The sequence below is a fragment of the Salminus brasiliensis genome, chromosome 2 (assembly GCF_030463535.1).
Source record: "Salminus brasiliensis chromosome 2, fSalBra1.hap2, whole genome shotgun sequence".
In the NCBI taxonomy this organism is placed as follows: domain Eukaryota; kingdom Metazoa; phylum Chordata; class Actinopteri; order Characiformes; family Bryconidae; genus Salminus; species Salminus brasiliensis.
In genome coordinates, this window is record NC_132879.1 from 25984514 (window position 1) to 26004292 (window position 19779).

A 19779-nucleotide genomic window follows, 5' to 3' on the forward strand; every position below is an offset into this window, starting at 1 on the left:
GGTGAATGGGTGAATGGGTGAATAGGTGTCGTAAGAAGCGCTACTTCCAGTCAAGATGGAAAATTCTACGTCATTCCTTCAGGGCACGCGGCGTTGTCGTAGCGACCCGTTAGCTACTTATCAATGCAGGGAAAACCGTCAAGTACTTTCTAAGTCTTCTAACGAATATAGCTGTTGCTTTAATTGACCAATTGTGATTCGTAATTTAATTTTTACAAAGACTGTAATCGTGTGCTGAGCCACCTGTTTTGCACTTAAGCACTTAAAACAGATTATTAGCTAGATTTGGTCGAGAGGTTACGTAGCTATCTGTTTTAATGGTCAAGGCTTCCTGACCAATCATCGTGTTTAACGGGTGCGCCAGTTCAGCCGGACGAAGAGAACACCGACGGTCTCTCTTGCTTTGCGAAAGGTCTCTATACTGGACGTCTGTTTTGTCGTTTAGTTCATAACATCCTTCGTCAAGGGACAGCTGACGGTCGAGGGAATATAACCTAGGGCGTTTTACAAAGGTATGTGGCTAAAATCCCCATCTTAGTTTTCCAAACTAACAGAGCCTTTATTTTCTGTAGCTAGCTTCAGTGTCTCGGGCTCTTTAGTATCACTTCGCCGTTATTCGCCTTCTCTTCTATTTTGAGACGGTTCACGGTCCACGGCTAAGCTAGCTAGCTAACTCTTCTGTCCATATAAGATTAGATATGATCACTCTGGCGTTGATGTTATTACTGTTAGCTAGCTAGCTACGTAGCCACTGCTGTTTATTTAGTTGTACAGCTAAGTTGAATAAATAACCGTTTAATTATTGTCGGACTGATCTTCTATAGCTCACTGGCTTATGCGACTTGGATTCAAAAATAGGGGGCCTGTCTGCTAGAGCTAGAACGCCGAGGGGCGTAAAATTCACATGAGTGTTTCTTTCATCTGCTGTCACTCGAAATTAGATACTTCAGGATATGGGTAGTTTTTACATTAGTTGTCTAAGGTTATATTTGGGCACGTTTCTGTATTTTTGGAAAATGTAGCTAAAGATAAACGGTCGTTCTTTGTAGTCATTATCGTAAATAAACTACATATCCCATGAAGGAACGTGAGCGTCGACAAATGAGATGCCGCCTTGTCATCCGGGCATTTTGCTTGCATAAGCTGTTAAAATTGGTGAGACTTCTTTGATGAAACATTATGAACCGAGGCCCCTAAAGTCAAAAATAATATTTAGAGACAAAATCCGTCTATAAATAATATTCAACGTTGAGTCTTTGGGGGCGCTGTAAATTAAGACATTAATTAGGGTGATTCTCTTTGTCGCTGTTATTATTATTGTTATTCATAAACATATATTCACACACTTTATACATATATAATCTCACAATGTTTTTAATAGTTTATTTACTCTTGGGAAAATATTTAACTAACTTAGCTAGCTAGCTACATTGTTTTATTGTCTCTTTTTCACAGCGGTTTATCATCCAGATAATCATTCAGTTTTTTTTATTCCGTATTAAAAACGTAACACAAAATTTAATTTGTAAGTGTTTATGAAATTAGCACTTTTTATTTAATAGTTTAATTAATAAAATAATAAATTACAAATCTAATAAACCAAAGTACAGAATAAACCGTGTCACTGTCACAATAACACTAGCCAAAATGTAGAGCGTGATGATTGGACTGTGTCTGTGTCCGAAAGTAACAGCAGCACTGTTGTATCATACTTTTAAGCCAGCAATACATCATGGTGTTGACAGGATACAAACAACTGACTCCAGCATGTAAGCCCTTAATTGAATAACTCATGGGATGATCGTCATAAAGTACAACCATTGATAATCACACAATCACACTCGGGTGGGAAGCCGGGGCGTCTGCTCTGCTCTGTTCTACTCTACCAATATTTTCAGTATTTGCTGCTTTTTTGCTGCTCACTGACCTCCAGGCCACCTGCTCCTCCTGTCTGTCAGTATCCTGACAAAACTGAATGATTATCTGAATGATAAACCGCTGTGAAAACAGACAATAAAACAATGTAGCTAGCTAGCTAAGTTAGTTAAATATTTTCCCAAGAGTAAATAAACTATTAAAAACATGGTGAGATTATATAGCTATGTATAAGTTGTGTGAATATATGTTTATGAATAACAATTATAATAACAGCGACAAATAACTAAATACAAAAATATTATTGAGAGAATCACCCTAATTAGTGTCTTAATTTACAGCGCCCCTCAATGTTGAATATTATTTATTGACGGATTTTGTCTCTAAATATTATTTTTGAGTTTAGGGGCCTCGGTTCATAATGTTTCATCTAAGTAGTCTCGCCCATTTTAACAACAAAACAAACAGCAAGCAAAATGCCCATATATAGCAGTGAGCAGCTTAACTCGTAACTGACTAGTAATTATTATCTCAAGGATCACTGATTTCACTCGTATACAACTCTCTTGTATAGTTCAGTCATCTGATCACATTACATGATCGCTGGAAACGATGTTTACGTCACTGACACACATTCACAAAGCACGTCAGTTCCCCTGTTCCACTGTAGACCGGATCGCAATCGACCCATGAATATAAAAATACAATAATATATAATTGAATAAAAAAGTGTGTATCTGGTGTATTTAAGATAACAAATCATAAACATAGTAATTGTTTAAAAAAGTATGTCAACACTTAGATGCTTTCCTGCTTTCCAGTACTGCCATGACTGTAACAATTACATTAATTCAAAAATGTCTTAATTAAAATGCTCGTTATCTGCACCCATTTCCATTAATAGAAAGATCAGTAAGGCATCCACTAATGCTAAAGCTGACGGTACAAAATTACATGCCAAGGAAAAAATGCCCCTGTTTTTAACACCTCAGAAATATTAGTATTTTTCTTTGCATAAAATGCTTTAATCATAATGATAACATAATGTCACTGTACACATTGCTGTTTAATCAGACCAATTTTTTTTAATGCATCTGTCAGCAGCTACTGTAAGGCATGTTCCACTGTTGACAATGTAGTGCCTTAGCATATAATAACAAATCTCAATGATGTCAAAAGAAAAGTGTCACAGTTTTTGTTTAATTAGTATTTATTATATGTGTTTTAGGCTTATTGAATTACATAATATTTACGTCTTCATATTAATTAAAATATTTTTCATTTAAACATTTTAATTTCATTGCTATTTTCCTAATGTCCACAAGTTCTGCATACCTTGCATACTAAATTTTCTTCTCTTTTTTACAGATGAATCGTCTTGCAGTGGCATGCATATGCCTGGTTTTGGTGGCTTCAGTCATGGCAAGACGAGGAGGAGGTGGTGGTTTTAAAGGAGGTTTCAACTGGGGCAAAGGAGGGAGCTCTAGTAATAAAGGAACCAACACCAAAGGATCATCATCAAGTGGAACACGCACGCAACCCGCAAATTACCCTCGTCAGCCTCAAGTGCCTAACCAGAATCCACCGCCATACCCTGGCACTGGTGGAGGATACCCAGGCTCCTACCCAGGAAGAGGGGGTGCTGGAGGATACCCCAATCAAGGGGGATACCCCAATCAAGGAGGATACCCCAATCAAGGAGGATACCCCAATCAAGGAGGATACCCCAATCAAGGAGGATACCCCAATCCTGGGCAGGGAGGATATCCAGGCCAAGGACGCTATCCAAGTCAAGGAGCAGGCTCATACCCTGGTGGTGGTTCATACCCAGGTGCAGGATCATATCCCAATAGCTACCCAGGACGGGGTGCAGGTTATGGGAACCCTTATCCTCAAGGAGGCTCTTACCCTGGGTACCCAGTACGAGGTGCATCTCAGCCCGGTTCCTATCCCAACCAGTATGGTGGTGCAGCAGGTGCAGGAGCATACCCTGGAGCAGCACAGTACCCTTACTGGAACCCCAACAATAAAATTATCAGCCCTCGTTATGGCGGAAACTATGGATATGGTAGTTATGGATCCCATGGAGCTGGAGGTTCTCCTTTTGCCCAGTCTGTGCATAATATGGGAATGCGGCCCTCTTTTCAGTCAAAGGGCTTTGGGAGGCAAGCAGTAATGGCCGCAGGAGTCGGTGCTGTGGCAGGCATGGCATTAGGTTATGGCCTGGGCAGTTTCCCTCGCCCACACTTTATGTTTCACAGCCCACAGGAAGAATATTATTATAACCACTACATGTACAGACGTTATGGCACTAGACCTGCTGATGGTAACACAAACTCCAACTCCCCAGGTGCTGAGCCAGGTGATTCTGGATCAAGCTCTGCTAACTCAGGAGCCAGTAATGCTTACAATATCTTCCAAAATCCTCCTCCACAGTCCTACGACAAGTACATGGACAGCTGTATGAACAGAACAGACTTATTGCGAGAGAATCAGGGTGGCAGAAATAAGAGATCTGCTGAAGAATTACAGCCACTGGATCCATCAGACACTGAAAACGTTAATGTTCAAGGAGATGATGCAAACATCACACAAGAAGGGAAGTCAGCCGGAGAAGCAGAAGTTCGGGTGTCAGATAGCAGTGCACAGAGTAAAGGCACAGAGGAGGAAAGCAAGAACAACAACACAACAGACGTCCCTCCACCTTTTGCAGAAAAGCTTACTGGTGCTACAGTGCCTCCTCAAACTCAGGAGGAAAAGGAAGAAGACGATACTGTAAGCATAATGGAGATTGGCTATCCCGCACTGATTGAGCAAATGAAGGCACGACGCTGTATCGAACTTTACATGGCTTATGCAGAGCACCATGCTCAACAGCAGATTCAGGACCGTAGCGGTGGTGAGGAGTCCAACACAGGAGGCGGAGAGCAACAGAGGCCCTTTAGCCATGGAGTCATACTAGTGCTGAGCAGCACCATATACCTTCTGGTCAGCTCTCTGCTGTTACAGTAATCATAGAAAGATCTTTTTGAGAACCTACAGTGCACCTTCTTTACAAGTTGCTACACATTCAATTAACTATAGAAAAAGAAAATCTGTTCTCTGAGAGATAGACATTTTAGTTGAAGCTTAATAACACCAATTCAATAAAGTCCCTGATATGTTTATTCATGAAGAACTGGGTAATTGGACTGCTGAACCATTTTCAAGAATACGTTCTGCTATCCACCTGAAGCCATTGCTGGACTAAATGCTATTGGATAAATGCATGAGACAGGGGGCTGCTGGAACCATCCCGAAGGGTATTTTCTGTTAAAGCTGAAAGTGTAACATAGTTGCATTTGTCAGCATGACACACATTCTATAAGAAGCTGACACTTCATCACTGCCATGTCATCATGATCATCATGACATCACTGCATGAGATTGTATGTAGGCTGCTATCCAAAACACATTGTATGGCATCTTGATTGTCGCAAACACAAATATACATGGCATTGGGATTTATTTGCATATCTAGTGCTTACAAACATAGATTTATGACATGACCTTAACTACTGAAAGAGGTACGAATTGCCAACAGAAGAGTTTCCTTAGTTTGGTTAATTTATGTGAATTTGTGGTTCAAGGACATTTGTGTTTGTCACTGTGAGTAAACATCTCACTCTGAGCTCTATTAAAGTACAATGCTGAATCTGAAACTGTTCTAATCAATTATCTTAGTACACTGCAAAATATTTAATCGTAATATAGTTCAACATAAAATGTGTGTTAAGATTATCCTACTCTCTGAGGATACAGTGCACAGTGTGAATGTACAAACATTGATCAGCCATAACATAAATAACGCCCTAATATTGCATAATATTGTTTAGGCCCCTCTCGTGCCGACAAACCTGCTTTGTCTAGGTATGGAACCTTGAGGTGTCCTGTGGTATCTGGCACCAAGGTGTTCCCAGCAGATCCTTTAAGTCCTGTAAGTTGTGAAGTGGGGACTTCATGGATTGCATCAGTGAGCCTTGGGCCCCCAAGACCCTGTCACTGGTTCACTGGTTGTCCTTCCTTGGAGCACTTCCTTGGAGTAGATACTGACGAATGGATGACGGGAACACACTTCATGATGTTTTGGAGATCCTCTGACTCAGTCGTCTAGCCATCACAATTTGACTGTCAAAGTCGCTCAGATCCTTTCTCATTTTCATTTCTCCTGCTTTTAACATGTCACCTTCAAGAACTGGCTGACTGTTCTCTTGCTGCCTAATATATCCCACCTGTTGACAGGTGCGGTTGTAACCAGATAATCGATGTTATTAAAACCACTTGTCGCTGGTTTTAATGTTATGGCTGGTGAGTGTATAATTTCTGAGGACGATTATAACTGTACGAAGTTCTGGGACTTTTGCTGAAAGATTTATTTTTGGAAGATGTTTGAAGTAGTTTTAAGTTATTCACCTTTGTTTGTTTGTTTATTATTTATGTTACTTGCACTTGCTATAACCTGCTGTTAATGCACCTAGGGTTGCTGTGTCATTTGTCTTTCAGAGCTATGCTTAGTCTGTGGGAGTGTAAGAATTTGCATACTACTCTTGATGCCTTGTAGCAGAGTTGGAAATGTACTATGTTGCTGTGTTTATCTGCCTGTGATAACTGCATTACTAGCAGTATCAAAGGGTAGTGTCCCCTGCAATCAGTGTACAGTACAGTTCAACACACTGTAATTGTCATCATTCCTCTGTCAATGATTAAGTTTAAATTAAACATTGTTTAACTATTCTGCTCGTATTCTTTCAGACTGTTCTCTGTAGACAACTCTTGTTGTCAGTGTAACGTATTGCTGTGTAAAAGTCAGCTTTGAACTTGAGTTTAGCAAACTTCTTGAGTAATGAACTTTATATTTAATAACTGAATAATGCCACTTTAGTTTTCATGTGAAAAGAATAATATAATATACAGTGCAGCTAGAAAATTTGCAAAATCTGTAAAATTTTTTCTGTATTTCTGTATTATAAATGTGTCCCTTAAATATGATTAGACCTTAAACTAGATAAACACAGGTCCTTAAACTAGATAAAGAGAACCAGACTAAACAAATGACACAAATAGTCGTACGCACCATAGTATGCTTTTCTTGTTGGAAAAAGGTAAGCACTGTAACTTTATTAAAGATGTTTAATCATAATAGTTCAGGAAACATCTGTGAAATCTGTTTCTCTGCAGAAGTAAAACATTCAGTGTTGTTCACTGAATTTTAATTAGCATGTATCGCTTTAATATTACTGTTTGTGTTTGGCAGTTTGCTGCCAGTCATTTGACTGTTTTTGTTGTGATTTTCATTTTTACTGTGTAGACTTCTGGCTTTTTCACATCTTGAGTAAACATCAGACAGACAGCTGTGTTTTTTTCAGAGTAGTAGCTTCCTCTTTGCTATCCTGTAATGCACACTAATCTTGTTCAGTTTTTATCTGATGGTGGACTCATAAACTTTAACGATATCTGATGACACAGGCCTGAAAGGTCTTTAAATGTTATTTAGGGCTTCTATATCATCAATATCATCGATTTCTAAATCATATGCTTTACAGTGGACTGATGGAGGCCAACATTTTTCAGCTTAATGAGCTTTAATTACCCCTTTGTGAATTTCTATCAAATCTCCTTTGTTCAAAGGATGTCACACTTTTAAAACTCAGTAAAGACCAGACTGTGTCTGCATAAAATGACCTGCTAAACTCACATGTAATTGCCATCTTTTGAACTGAAATTGTACTCAGCCACCCCTTTAAAATGGGTAAATCCTTTTTTCCCAGCAAAGATATTTAATGTTGAATAATCTTGCTCAATAAATCTTTCTAACTGTCTAGTTTTAGGCATTAGGTAAATATGAAATAATTGTGCTGTCTAGCAGCACTGCATATATGTTTAAGACTGCAAACAAAATGGGAAGAAAAGAACAAAAAGGGAATTTTGCTCAATAGTGAACAAAAGTCTATATCACTCAGCTTTAATACTGAATCAGTCGTTCACATTTTCAGATGACTTCCTTGATTGGTTGTCATTGTAGTATATAAAGATAGACACAGAATTTTTAAATTTGCTTCACTGCTTTACAATGATCATGTCCTTTACAATTTTGCTCACCACAAACATTATGCAGATGAATTCCTATTAAATAAATATGTGCCGGAGAAATTCCTTCAGAGCCCTTTACTTACATCCACTACAATTATCTCTCTAATCATTTCATCAAGTTGTTCCATATTAACACAATGTTTTTAAACAACACCGGATCATTACCAGTTTAGTCTCACAACACCTTCATTGATGCGTGTGTCATTTGTTTGTGTGGGTACTGTTACTCCTGGGCCAAATCATCTGCTATGTTTTGTTCAGTTTGACATAAGGAGACATACATGAGCACACAAACTGGTCAGTTAACGCTAATGCTTCTGATTAGTTTGCCTAATTGCTCCCTGGGTAAGAAAAAACAACTCCCGGGGGTGCCTTTGCTGTAGGACAACACTGTACCCAAACATGGTATTTTTACCAGTCAAAATATACACAAGGCATGAAGCCTGTCATAAACAATCTTTTTCATTTGGCTGTTGTGGAAAACTCAAACACCTGTGAGAGAAACATCCTTCATGTGAAGCATCCAGGGAGGAAAAAAAGTCACCTGGTCGAAGATCATTAATGTGCTTAAGCAAGCGGAGCTAAGCTAAAGTGAGTTTGGAGCTCCCCTACAGGCCCACAACTCAGCCCTGCCCTCATTTCATTAATGACAGGCCAGGATAATTAGTCTCAAAGAAACCTGGTACATAATTTAGTCTCAAAGAAACCTGGTACAGCATGTCAGCAGAAGAATGAAACTACAGTTAAACATAAGAAGGAAATTAAAGATGGAACAAAAGTACAAGAGTATAAATGTATAAAATATTTTAAATGAAATATAAATAAGACAGTCAATATATATAGCATATTCATTTTATTATTATTATTGTTATAATAATAATAATTATAATTATATATATATATATATATATATATATATATATATATATATATATATATATTAAAAACATCCACCTATAATGTATAAACCTCTAAAAGCCACCAGTGTTTTTAAATTACACTCTTATGGCTTAAGAATAACTCTGTATGTTAAAACGTCCACTGTTTAACATGTCATTTCTGAGCAATAGTACTTAAGGTGTAAAAAGGTATAAAAAGAGTTTAGGTTTTACCTTAAATCCATGGGACAGTTTTAACATTTCATTCAGCCTAGGATGACCAATTACTTAAATCATTCCCAGCACTTCCTTTCCTGAGTGAGAACAATCATCACCAAATTAGACAATCTGGTTTAATGTATATTATATTGAACATCAGGGAAAAAGTCCCTTTTAACTAGAATGTTTTGGGTCATTGTCATGTTACATGGCCTACCTCTGCTTTAACTTCAGTGTTTGTACAGATGGCCTTAAATTTTCCTCAAGCACCCTCTGTAAAGGCATATGCACATGTTTTTTCACTCAACTTTACACCTGTGTTAATGTGGTGTGACAACAATCATAATTTTATTTGATTGATTGATACAATAAAGAATTCATAGTGGAGTTTATAATGGAGAGTTTGCCAGACCCTGCTGCACCAAAGCAGCCCACACATTTTCACCCCCATTGGTAGGATCTGGACCTGTCTGTCTACATGGTATTGGTACCTGAATGAGTAACAACATTGCTAATGAAACAAAGAGAAAAAAAAACATTGAGGCTCTACAGACAAAAACTGGACTGGAGGTTTAACTTAGAACCCACACATTAATAGCATCACTAAAACTGCATTCTGTCATTTCAGGATTGCAACATGAGTAAGGCAGTGTTTTTGGTTACAAAACAGATGTTTTTGTTTTGTTTTCTTGTAACACAATGCTTACAGGGTTTTCTACAACAGCAACAAACAAACTACAACTCTTACAAAATGCAGCAGAAAGAATAATTAGCTTTAATTTAATTGTCTTCTAATTATCTGTAAATATAATTAATCATCAAACCATGGCTGCCTGTTTTCTTTCAAATTGACTACAATAGTTTTTAGTCTGTTTATTGTATAGAACCTCGTACAGTTTCTGAATAACAAACTTTAATTTACTTTTATTGGCAGGTTAATTTAGTTTTCTTGTTATGATGTTGTTGTGCTTTCCTTTTATTTCTTTATCATTTGTATTAGTTTTCTTTGTTAATGTTTAGTCTTTCCATTCTCTTTTCTGTTTTCTGTTGTTTTTCAATACAATGTAATTGTTTTAAATAATTGTATTATTATTATTATTATTATTATAAATAATAATAATAATAATATAATACAATATTATTATGAATAATAATAATATTGTTGTTGTTGGTGGTGGTGTAGGGTTTTCACTGCAGTGTGTGTGTTCCAAGTATTATGTTTTTTTAAGAAACTCTTTTGTAGTTTTTAACATGATCTATCAACATATGCACTGCTTTGAGATGTTGTGTTCTGCCATTTTAATAGAATCCTGTTGCAACTTTTAATTTCTTAATAAAAAACAGATAAAACTATGTTTACTGTTTATCTTGTCAAAAAATGCAATTGTTGTCCTTGAGATCACAAAAAAAGTTTCTGGTCAGAGATTACAATACAGCAAATATAAAATATTATAAATTATGGCATTCTGGATTTCCCTATTAAATAGAATTACATTACATTTTTAGGCCACTGCTCCAGATTCCTGCCCATCTCTATTGATTGTGTTCTCTCTTGCCACATTGATTGTTTTAATTGTGTATGTGTGTGTATTTTATGACCCACTTGCAATTTGGGCACTCAGTTATTCATTTACTTTCATACTGTCTTTGATGTGTGGTATTTCAGAGTCTTTCATATCTAATCAATCATTAGTTCCAGTTTCACAATTTTAAAACTGCACTTTAGTCACTTCCAAACATAACCCATTTGCGTGCGGATGTGTAGTTAGTGGGGGGAGGTTTAAAAGTGTGCATTGTGTGTGGGAGTGTTATGTTCTAATGCGACATTCACCTTAAATATCATGTTTTCAATATTATTAACATAACATTGGCAGCCTGTGATAAAGTGGGCCTCTATCTTTGTGGCTGTGAATTTGGACAGAAACAGGACAGTTTTCACATTTACTTCATTTATGTAACAAATTTCACATTTATTCCAAATTCCACAGCAGAAAAAGGAAACATTTATTTATCATGATTCTCATGCTTTCATTTCTGATTCTCTCTAATCTGCCGCTGTCCATAGTGCTGAAGTTCAGTTGTCCTCCCAACATGAAAACATATCAGCAGTGAACTCCAAGAATTACAGGACTGGAAACATATAGCAGCAGTAGAGCAGCAGCAGTCTTTATTAACTAGAAGATATACAAAAATAAGCATTAACATTCACTCACATGTTCATATATATTCTACATGTCTTTGTTTTTTGTTTACAAACATCACATTTGTATTGACTCTGTATAGACTAACTTCATGAGGCTGTCTCATCTACTGGAGCACCTCAGTTCTTGCACACTGATGCGACTTGGCCACTGGGTGCGATGGATCTTTCCCCACTCGCCAGATGGACACTACAGAGAAGAGAAAACGATACAGCGAATTAGAGTGACTGGATTCTTGCCTATGTTGTTATGTAAGATGTGCAGTGTGAATGCTCTAAAAGTAGCATACTAAAGCCTCCGTGCTCCAGTTTCAGTTGTAGGCCAGGTTATTTTTTAAAGGAACTGGGGCTGTCGTCTTTGGTTTCTAGGTGGCTTGTTACAATAGACATCAGCATTTTGAGTATTGGGCTCTTTTTTAAGATTCTCACTACAGAGGTCCTTATATGCAGACAAACACTGACATGAATTTCATAGCTAAAAAGGGGGGCTTACATAGCAATGTGCTTTAGATTACAGATATAGATGAGAAAAACTGGAGTACTGTTCCAGTGTAAGGTGTAAGGGTGCCACAAATGGTTCTTTGAAGTGTGCTTAACATTTTTTTCATTTTCTGAAGCCTAAGTGAGATGCTTAAGGTTTAACAAACCTCCATATAATGTGGAGGTTATCAACTATTTGAAGGGTGTATTCCCCTAAAATCATAGCAACATGCAAGACACGCTAGTCTTCATTACACCCTTAGAAAAAGTGCCTGGAGGGTTCGAGGTAACTACAGTGGTTGTATACAGATTAATGACAACTCAAAGAATCATATGGATGTTTAAAGGGTTCTTGTCCATGATGGAGCAACGATATGGGTGTTTAAAGAAGTGTTTAAACCGCATGGTGAATTCACATACTCATAGTGACTCCAGATTACTGGAGTAAATTAGCTTGCACCACACTTTCTGAGAATGAGTTGATTATGTTGCTTTTCCTGTAATTTAGTCACTTTTAAACAACCCTGTTTGTCATCATGTGTGTTATAACACACATACTTACATTTCCCAGCAATATTCGCTAGAAATTTGCTGTTTAAGTACATTTATTATATATTACTAGAATGTAGGCCTGCCATGTAGCACAGTACCGTTCCAAAACCTACAGTTCCAAGCCAAAAACCCTTCTCAGGACTATATAGGCTATGTAGAACCCTTTTTTGATGAGAGTGTGGTGTATGGTTTAGTGCTTTGGGTTACATATTTGTAATGTTCATTGTTATGTAGAAAGAGAGAGAGAGAGAGAGAGAGACTGACTGACTGACTGTCTGACTGTATTACCCTCTAGCCTTGCAGCTCGCCCTCCACACTCTGGTCAACAGGGTGTGTTTGAGCGCCGCGCAGCCCCTGATGTACAGGACCGGAGTAAGAACAGCGTTGACGCGCGGCAGCACGCGCAGCGGGTCCGTGCCCTCGTTGCGGAACGAGTAGCACGTGGCGCCCATGAAGTTGCACAGGATGATGTGCAGGAAGATGGGCAGCCACGCGATGAGAAAGCACACGGCCACTACCACGATCAGGTAGATGGAGGCGCGCTTGCTCTCGCGCTCGACACTGGGGGGCTCGCGCTCCAACTGGTACTTGGCGATTAGGAAGAGCCGCACGTTGAGGCCGATCATGATGACCACCGTGAAGATGTTGCTCACGAACGTGCCGATGCTCGTGACCGTCTTGGCGATGCCCACCGTCACCAGGTTGTTAACGGCCACGATGACGAAGGCGTAGAGCCAGTAAGCGGCGATGACGGCCAGCGTGCGCCCGCGGGTCATGCGCTGCGCGTAGCGGAGGGGCGCGGTCACCGCGTGGTAACGGTCAGCCTGCGCCGCCAGGATGGCCATGTAGGACAGGCCCAGGAAGGTGGGCGCGATGTAAAAGGTGCGCGTGGGCGAGTCGTAGTGGTCGCGCACGTCCAGCGCGCCGCAGTAATAGTAGGAGACCCCTGAACACACGTCGCTCAGACACGTGCTCAGCATGTACATGCAGCGGTTCTCCGCGCGCAGCGAGCGGCTCAGCAGGATGGAGGCGAACACGGACGCGTTGAGGAACACGATGGCCGTGGCCAGCAGCACGGTGAGGACGAAGTAAAGCACGTTCTCGAAGCTCGTGAGGGGCAGCACGGGCCCGAGGCCCATGCTCCGGATGGGGGTCGAGTTAGTCAGCTTGGCGGCAACGCGAGAGAGGCCATAAGTGCAGGGTGGGAGGTCAGGGGGCAGTGCAGGGGATGCAACGGCAGTGTGGTTCTTTTAAAACGGCGGGATGGGCTCCCCAGACTGTCCCAGACCCTCGTGTACCCTGGCTGTCAAAACATGTCTGTGGCCCGTCGGGGACGCGCAGCCCTGTTGTTTCATAACAGGCTCGTTATTTTTAGCCAAACACCTCATAAACCTCACTTTTACCCCCCTCTCTGTTTCACGTGAGGGAAATATGTTCCATCAACACAATTACGATGCTCACGTCTGCTGTAAAGTGATGTGGTTTGTAACTCATCCTTAGAAGCAAATATGTTTAAATGTGTGTTTCTTGCATTAAAACTCAACCTTTCATGTTTGTGTTGAGGGTTAATCACTGATATGCGTTTCCAGGGGGTTCTGGGCTTCTTTAGTACAGGCAATGATCCTATATAGAACCATGACAACCTACTAGATAGTTCTTTAAAAAAAATCATTTAAAAGTCCATCTACGGTATACAGAAACCGTTTGTGCAGAGTGTATGAGATTCTTGCACCGATTAAATATTGTTAGTTGTTAGTTATCACATCTTAAAGCAACCGGCACACCAACCGGCACATCCTAAGGCAGACGGCACACCATCTGGCACATCTTTAAGCAGCTGACACATCGACCGGCACATCTTAAAGTAACTGGCACACCATCTGGCACATCTTTACGCAGCTGCCACATTGACCGGCACATCTTAAAGTAACTGGCACACCATCTGGCACATCTTTACGCAGCTGCCACATTGACCGGCACATCTTAAAGTAACTGGCACAACAACTGGCACATCTTAAAGCAGCCGCCACACCAACTGGCACATCTTTAAGCAGCTGACACATTGACCGGCACATCTTAAAGTAACTGGCACACCATCTGGCACATCTTTACGCAGCTGACACATTGACCGGCACATCTTAAAGTAACTGGCACACCAACTGGCAAATCTTTAAGCAGCTGACACATCGACCGGCACATCTTAAAGCAGCCGCCACACCAACTGGCAAATCTTTAAGCAGCTGACACATTGACCGGCACATCTTAAAGCAGCCGCCACACCAACTGGCAAATCTTTAAGCAGCTGACACATTGACCGGCACATCTTAAAGCAGCCGCCACACCAACTGGCACATCTTTAAGCAGCTGACACATTGACCGGCACATCTTAAAGTAACTGGCACACCATCTGGCACATCTTTACGCAGCTGCCACATTGACCGGCACATCTTAAAGTAACTGGCACACCATCTGGCACATCTTTACGCAGCTGATACATTGACCGGCACATCTTAAAGTAACTGGCACAACAACTGGCACATCTTAAAGCAGCCGCCACACCAACTGGCACATCTTTAAGCAGCTGACACATTGACCGGCACATCTTAAAGCAGCCACCACACCAACTGGCACATCTTTAAGCAGCTGACACATTGACCGGCACATCTTAAAGCAGCCCCCACACCAACTGGCACATCTTTAAGCAGCTGACACATTGACCGGCACATCTTAAAGTAACTGGCACACCATCTGGCACATCTTTAAGCAGCTGACACATTGACCGGCACATCTTAAAGCAGCCGCCACACCAACTGGCAAATCTTTAAGCAGCTGACACATTGACCGGCACATCTTAAAGTAACTGGCACACCATCTGGCACATCTTTACGCAGCTGACACATTGACCGGCACATCTTAAAGCAGCCCCCACACCAACTGGCACATCTTTAAGCAGCTGACACATTGACCGGCACATCTTAAAGTAACTGGCACAACAACTGGCACATCTTAAAGCAGCCTCCACACCAACTGGCATATCTTAAAGCAGCCAGCCCACCAATGACACATATTAAAGCAACCGGCACACTATAACCAGCATATGCTAAGGCAGCAGGCACACCAACGATACATTTTAAAGTAACCGCTGCATCAACTGGCACATCCTAAGGCAGCCAGGCTGTTACCTGGCACATCTTAAAGCAGCCAGCAAATCATTTAGCACAGTCTAAAGCAGCTGACACATTGACCGGTACATCTTAGAACAGTCAGCACCCCAACCGGCACATCCTAAGGCAGCCAACACACCAACGACATCCTACAGCAATGGGGCCCAGTGTAACATCTTTTCTTAATGGGGACCCTGGAGCCAACACATGCAATATCCTGGAAAAGAAACAAACCACTGGTGTTCTAACACCCAGACATCAACCAGGTTGACCATGAAAACAACAGCAGCTGATGACAGAAACACTGGAAGAGTGACAATAACTGTCAATAACGCTGAAAACGTGTGAAGGTATATAACTATAATCACAATACATTTACATTTAAGGCATTTAGCAGACGCTCTTATCCAGAGCATCTTCCAAAAGTGCTTTGCTATTTATCCAAGAAAAACCTTAGTTAGAATAGAATAATAGTTCAAGCTTAAGACATTACTAAGCACAAGTCAATAAGGTGACCATAGTACTCTGCTATTCGTCCAAGTATTCTCTGAAGAGGATACACACAAGCTTCCCTTCCTTACTGTGCGATTTATAGAAGCTCTTTAAGCTCTTTTTTAGTACATCAGTTGAACCGGTGACGTTAAGCAAAAAATGCAAAAAAAATGGGTGATGACATTTTTTTTTTGCGCAAAGGGAGTTTGGTTTGAGCTGTTCTCAACTCTGTGTTTATGTTTCTCATATCTTAACGTTATATCTCCATCTTGCCCTTTTTCACTTCAGACTTGAATCTGTTCTCTACATTGTGTCAGTTTCATTACTGTCACAATGACTGGATCAATAAGAATACTCCAAAATGGCTTAAAATATATTTTCACAAAACTTTTACATTGTTTTATATTGAAGTTGGAGTTGAATGTACTGCTCATTTGAGTTGAATGATAGTGAAGCCTAAAAGGCCTTCACCCACCGTTTTAAGAACATGCAAAATCAATCAAATCGAATAGCTAAAGTTGATTTGATTGGTCTGCCAGTTGACGTGATGGCTGCTTTAGAATGCGCCAGATGAAGTGCTGGATGTGTTAGGATGTGCTGGGTGGTTTGGCAGCTGCTTTAGTATGTGGGACAGATGGTGTGCCAGCTGCTAAAGATTGTACTTAGTGGTGTGCTGGCAGCTCTAGGATGCTTTAGAATGTGCTGTCTAAAGTGCCTGCTGCTTTATGATGTGTTGGTTAGTGTGCTGACTGCTTTAGGGAGTGCCGGGTGGTGTGCCAGTTGGTGTGCCGGGTGGTGTATCATCAGCATTAGGATGTCTTGATTGATGTCCCATCAGTTTTACTGCCAGTTGATGTGCCAGTTTGGTGTGCTGGCTGCTTAAGTGTGTTGGCAGCTGCGGGAGTGTGTGCCGGTTGATGTGCTGGCTACTATAAGATGTGCTGGCAGCTGTCTTATATGTCCGGTGTTGTGCCCACAGCTTTAGAATGTGCCAGGTGGTGTGCCGGCTGCTTTATGGTGGGTTGTTTGGTGTGGCAGCTGCTTTAAGATATACCAGGCTTTAAGAAATCTCAATTGCTGAGCAAAAAGCTGGTGCGCCAGCAATTAGATGTACCGACTGATGTGCAGGTTGGTGTGCCTCAGCTTTAGGATTTGTCGCTTAGTCAAAAGGATCCAACATCTTCCAGGTTTTTGTGTCACAGAGCATTTAATACCTGTACGTCCTAAACTTAATGGTGAGCGGTCCTAGTGGAAAGCTGAGTGCTGACTGTGAGAGTTATACAGGCAGGTCTATGAGGTGAAGACAGCAGCAGCATGTCTCATGTGTGAATTCCAAAGGCGTTCACTATTGGCTCGCTCTCTTGTGGATCACTCATCATTAGCTGATCTATCGACCCGCGGGCCCCAGAGCTGTGTGCGCCCACAGCGTATATAACACCGGATCCCCTCCTGCACGTGCAGCACAGAGACCTACCAAAATGCCCCTTCTCAACTCCACCATCCCGCTCTCGGTGGACTTCTCCAGTCCGGGGGACTACTTCATCTTCCTCTACCACATAGTGTTCGCCACGTGCTCGGCGATGCTCGCGGGCTCCGTGGTGCTCGGCATCCTGAGCACGAGGGCCCTGCGCACGCAGAACCGCTTCATCTTCATGCTCAACACGAGCATCAGCGACACTCTGACGGGCCTGTCCGTCTACTACCTGGGCCTGTTCGACGTGCAAGAGGGCTACCCGTCGCGCAACGGCACCTTCTACATCCTGCCCTCGTTCATGGGTGTCAACGTGATGACGTTCCTCTTCGCGCAGTTCGACCGCTACCTGGCCGTGTGCCACCCGTTCTTCTACAACCGCTTCGTCTCGCGCGCCTTCGTCGTGGCCTGCTGCGTCTTCTGCTGGTTCTACACGTACCTCATCCTGGCCGTGCAGAGCGCGCTTCCCGTCGCGCAGGCCGTCAAGATAAGCGCGTTTGGCGTCATGACCCTGCAGGTCATCGTGGTCATCAAGGTGCTCATGACCATCAAGCTGTACGTCATAGCAAAGCACCAGTTGGCGCGCGAGGCGCCCAGCCAAGAGCGCGAGAGCAAGAACGAGTCTTTGCGCATCATCGTCTTCGTGGTCATCTGCTTCCTGTCGCTGTGGTGCCCCTCGTTCGTTAACATCATGGTCCGCTACCTGAGCAGCGGCGGCCTGCGCTTTCGGAATGAGGCCACCAACGCCTTCGCTATCATGGCGCGCTTCAACGCGCTCAGCACGCCGGCTCTCTACATCTGGGGGAGTCCGGCCCTGCGCAGCGCCGTGTGGGACAGCGTGTGGAGGAAGGGCTGCCGGACAAGATCGGACAGGTTCGAGTCCCGAGCTTCTGCGCCTGTTGCAGACCTCCTGAGTCTGCTCACCGAGGGCTTAAAGAGGAGCGTCACTGATGTTTCAAAGTTTTTGAGTAATGAGTGGTTAGGGTGCAAGCAATGGCATTCAGAGTGGTTTTGGTGTCAAATGTTCCGTTCTACAGAAACTAAGCGAGTTAGAATCGTTTATAGTGGCTGTGAATGGAACCAGGCGTCTAAAGAGTTTAAAACCTACATCACAGCAAGCACAGAGTGGTTACACATAGGCTGTCTGATGCAAAACACACTGTTTCACCATAGTTTTAGAGCCTAAAACCTTTTCCAGATGTTCAGAATTATCAGAGACTCAAAAAGGTTGCAAGGCCCAGAAAAAAAATAAAAATAAAAAAGGTTTTCCCAAAGTAAATGTAAGAAATTGTCTTACATGTGAAATGTCAGATAAAGGTTTCAGATAGTCCCTAAAATGCCTATATCTGTGTTGTGGGCATGGTGACCCCTGGTTTCTATCACCTATCAAAATCCCTGTAAAGAAATCAAAGTCTGATCTAAACCATAGCAACCATCACATCTAAACCATAGCAATGTGAAAACCCCCCTGTACATTATATTACACTGACTCGATATACTGTAGAGCAGCCTGTGAGGCCACCCTGCACTTCCGTAGGTTTATGTTTTCCTTATCTAAGGTTATAACTATCAGCTCCTTCTTGAGCTCAGTTGGGTTATTCTGGTATGCTGGTACTCATCATTTCCACATTAAAAGATTTTAAATCGCCACATTTATTGCCAAATGTAAGTATTGTGTATATGTGGTATATTGTATATATCTGTACCTTAACATGACACCAGGTGTATTAGAGCAGCCAATGGTAAAACAGCTGCAAGTGCAAGGTGGGCCTTGTGAATTACTTGGTATGAGCTGATTCAGCAGGAACAAACCCAAACATGTTGTTAGAGGATGAAAACCCAAAACTGTGGTCCAGTTGGGAATTGAGAAACACTGGCCTGTATTGTTATTACATAGTACTCTCTTGTCAGATTTACAGCATTATGTGCATATTTCTTTGATTTCTGGAGTGTGTTGTGTGCTTGTCAATAACAGGGTTTTTTTCTTTTTTCCAGAGTGTTTTCCAGACATGTGAAACCAGTGAAGGAAGCAATTTTTGTCTCACAGGCCTCAAAAGACACGTGAAGCACTGGAGATGGACTGAACACATTGGTTTACTTGCTGTGCTTAAACCAAATGCCAAATTTATCAAGGTTTTAGTCTGTATATAAATAAATATTTTATAGAAAAATACATTTTTATCATTTGTAATCTATGTAACATAAACAGGCCTGAGTTTTAAATACCACAGTGCTGGTCTGTGGATGGAAAGCCCTTTTGTCGATTGCTGAAAAAGCAGCAGAGAGTCATGTTTAACCAATAGTATGATTAAAATATAG

General features: G+C 41.5%; 3 protein-coding genes across 3 annotated transcripts; 2 read left to right on the forward strand and 1 right to left on the reverse strand.

The window, feature by feature from the left end:
* The first annotated feature begins 62 nt into the window (after nt 1-62).
* prnprs3 (prion protein, related sequence 3) lies at nt 63-6646 on the forward strand. Its single transcript, XM_072672041.1, has 2 exons — nt 63-512; nt 3244-6646. The coding sequence occupies exon 2, from the start codon at nt 3244-3246 to the stop codon at nt 4885-4887; it is 1644 nt and encodes a 547-aa protein (XP_072528142.1). The 5' UTR covers nt 63-512; the 3' UTR covers nt 4888-6646.
* Nucleotides 6647-11421: 4775 nt separating this feature from the next.
* LOC140549645 (uncharacterized) lies at nt 11422-14222 on the reverse strand. The gene is made up of 3 exons (XM_072673396.1): nt 14211-14222; nt 12622-13580; nt 11422-11491 (listed from the first exon to the last, which is right to left on the reverse strand). Exons 1-3 carry the CDS (start codon nt 14220-14222, stop codon nt 11422-11424), a joined length of 1041 nt encoding a protein of 346 aa, XP_072529497.1.
* A 3245-nt stretch (nt 14223-17467) lies between these two features.
* LOC140549646 (uncharacterized) lies at nt 17468-19525 on the forward strand. Its single transcript, XM_072673397.1, has 2 exons — nt 17468-18333; nt 19456-19525. The coding sequence occupies exons 1-2, from the start codon at nt 17468-17470 to the stop codon at nt 19523-19525; spliced, it is 936 nt and encodes a 311-aa protein (XP_072529498.1).
* Nucleotides 19526-19779: the final 254 nt, after the last annotated feature.